Source organism: Blastomyces gilchristii, assembly GCF_000003855.2.
Source record: "Blastomyces gilchristii SLH14081 genomic scaffold supercont1.5, whole genome shotgun sequence".
Lineage (NCBI taxonomy): Eukaryota > Fungi > Ascomycota > Eurotiomycetes > Onygenales > Ajellomycetaceae > Blastomyces > Blastomyces gilchristii.
In genome coordinates, this window is record NW_003101678.1 from 872423 (window position 1) to 873884 (window position 1462).

A 1462-nucleotide genomic window follows, 5' to 3' on the forward strand; every position below is an offset into this window, starting at 1 on the left:
GCAAAGCTCTGCAGGCATTCTGATTCTACTTCTACCGGAGATTCCCCAGGCTCCCAGGACGCCGATATTGCATGTAGCTAGATGATGGTCGGGTCCTTTACAATGAGTATTAATAAACTCCTCAGGGAAATAAGTAAATGAAAAATAATATTATCAAAAATCAACTATCTAACTCAGCAAATCAGCAGGACATGACATTAACCCTGAGAGCACACTAAACATATTTATCACTAGTGAGGGTCTCAAGTTCAAATTGGGCAATTGTGTCATCATATGCCTTAATAATAGGATCATATAAGCGGTTTGGGTCTTGAGGAGTGCCAACAATAAGACCTTTGTCATTGTAAGGAAAGAGTATGTCTCGTAGAGCCTCACAAAGTGGTAAAACATCACGGAACTTTGGAGGAAACTCCCTCAAAATGAACCCGAATCCCATATTTTCAGCTTTGCTCATATGACCAAGCTTGGCATTTGCAATGTCCTCATAGTTACCAGTATACCAGGCACGAAGTTTACTATCCTTAGGATGGTTATTCTTCCCCCAGCCATGACGGGCGCACTGCCAGATAAGCACGTAAAGGAAAGACTCGAGGTCATGCCGATAGGTATGATCGATATTAAGCAGCACCTCGATTGCCATGAACTCCATTGTGCCAGTCTGGTGCCGTGCGCCGCTTCGCCCACTACCAACTTCTTTAGCAAGATCCAGATCGATTAGCATTCCAGAGTGACCATCCGCCTTTTCCGGATCAGTTATTATTATATTGTTCTCTGAAATATCCCGATGAAGAATGTTTCCATCCAGATAAAGAGACTGATGCGCCTTTATTGCATCGCGAAGTGCCATGAGCAGCTCTAAGGGTGATTCATACTTGTAGATCGGCCGGCCAGTGGGTGATATCACAAGACAGCGGAGGACACGGTTATCATACAGTTCCTCACCATTCTTATTGAAGAGGCTCGGCTTGTGTGCTGACTGAACGGAGAAAGCTAGTTCGTCCTTCTGCTGGGTGGTGTCCCTCAACGGTTTATTGATGGAACGTGATCGTTTGGACGCCTGCAGCCCCTTGTCCGGGGATCTGCGCTTCCTGGAAGATGACTTTCGACGGATATCTAAGCGACAGGGCTCGGCGAGCGGCTGAGATTGATGAAATGAGGAGGCCCTGCTGGGGGGTGCGCTTTTGAAGTCGTGGCGCTTGTTGAAGGTCAGGCCGCAGCGCATGTCGGCGATACAAGTGATGGTACTGTGGCCGATGATCCTTGCGACCCCTTGGACATTTTTTTGGCCTGCTAGCTCGAGGAGTTCCGTCTCCGGCCGCCGCCTGTCCGACACCCATGAGAATTTGGCTACACCCTCCACTTGTCCATTGTTTGTGAGAAAACATGTGGTCCCGCGACACACAATGGCACGTTGAAAGGGAAAGCATTTCACCCAGTCGCAGCACTGTTTTTTTCAGAGCTT

At 47.9% G+C, this 1462-nt stretch overlaps 1 protein-coding gene across 1 annotated transcript in view; it reads right to left on the reverse strand.

Moving 5' to 3' along the window:
• Window positions 1-214: 214 nt before the first annotated feature.
• The window catches only part of BDBG_03296 (serine/threonine-protein kinase Sgk2), a gene marked incomplete at its 3' end in the record, with an annotated part of 2584 nt that continues 1336 nt past the window's right edge, over window positions 215-1462 (reverse strand). Inside the window, exon 3 of the mRNA XM_031721185.1 lies at window positions 215-1347. Coding sequence (XP_031577644.1) covers window positions 215-1347 — 1133 coding nt within the window. The remainder of the gene's footprint in view (window positions 1348-1462) is intronic.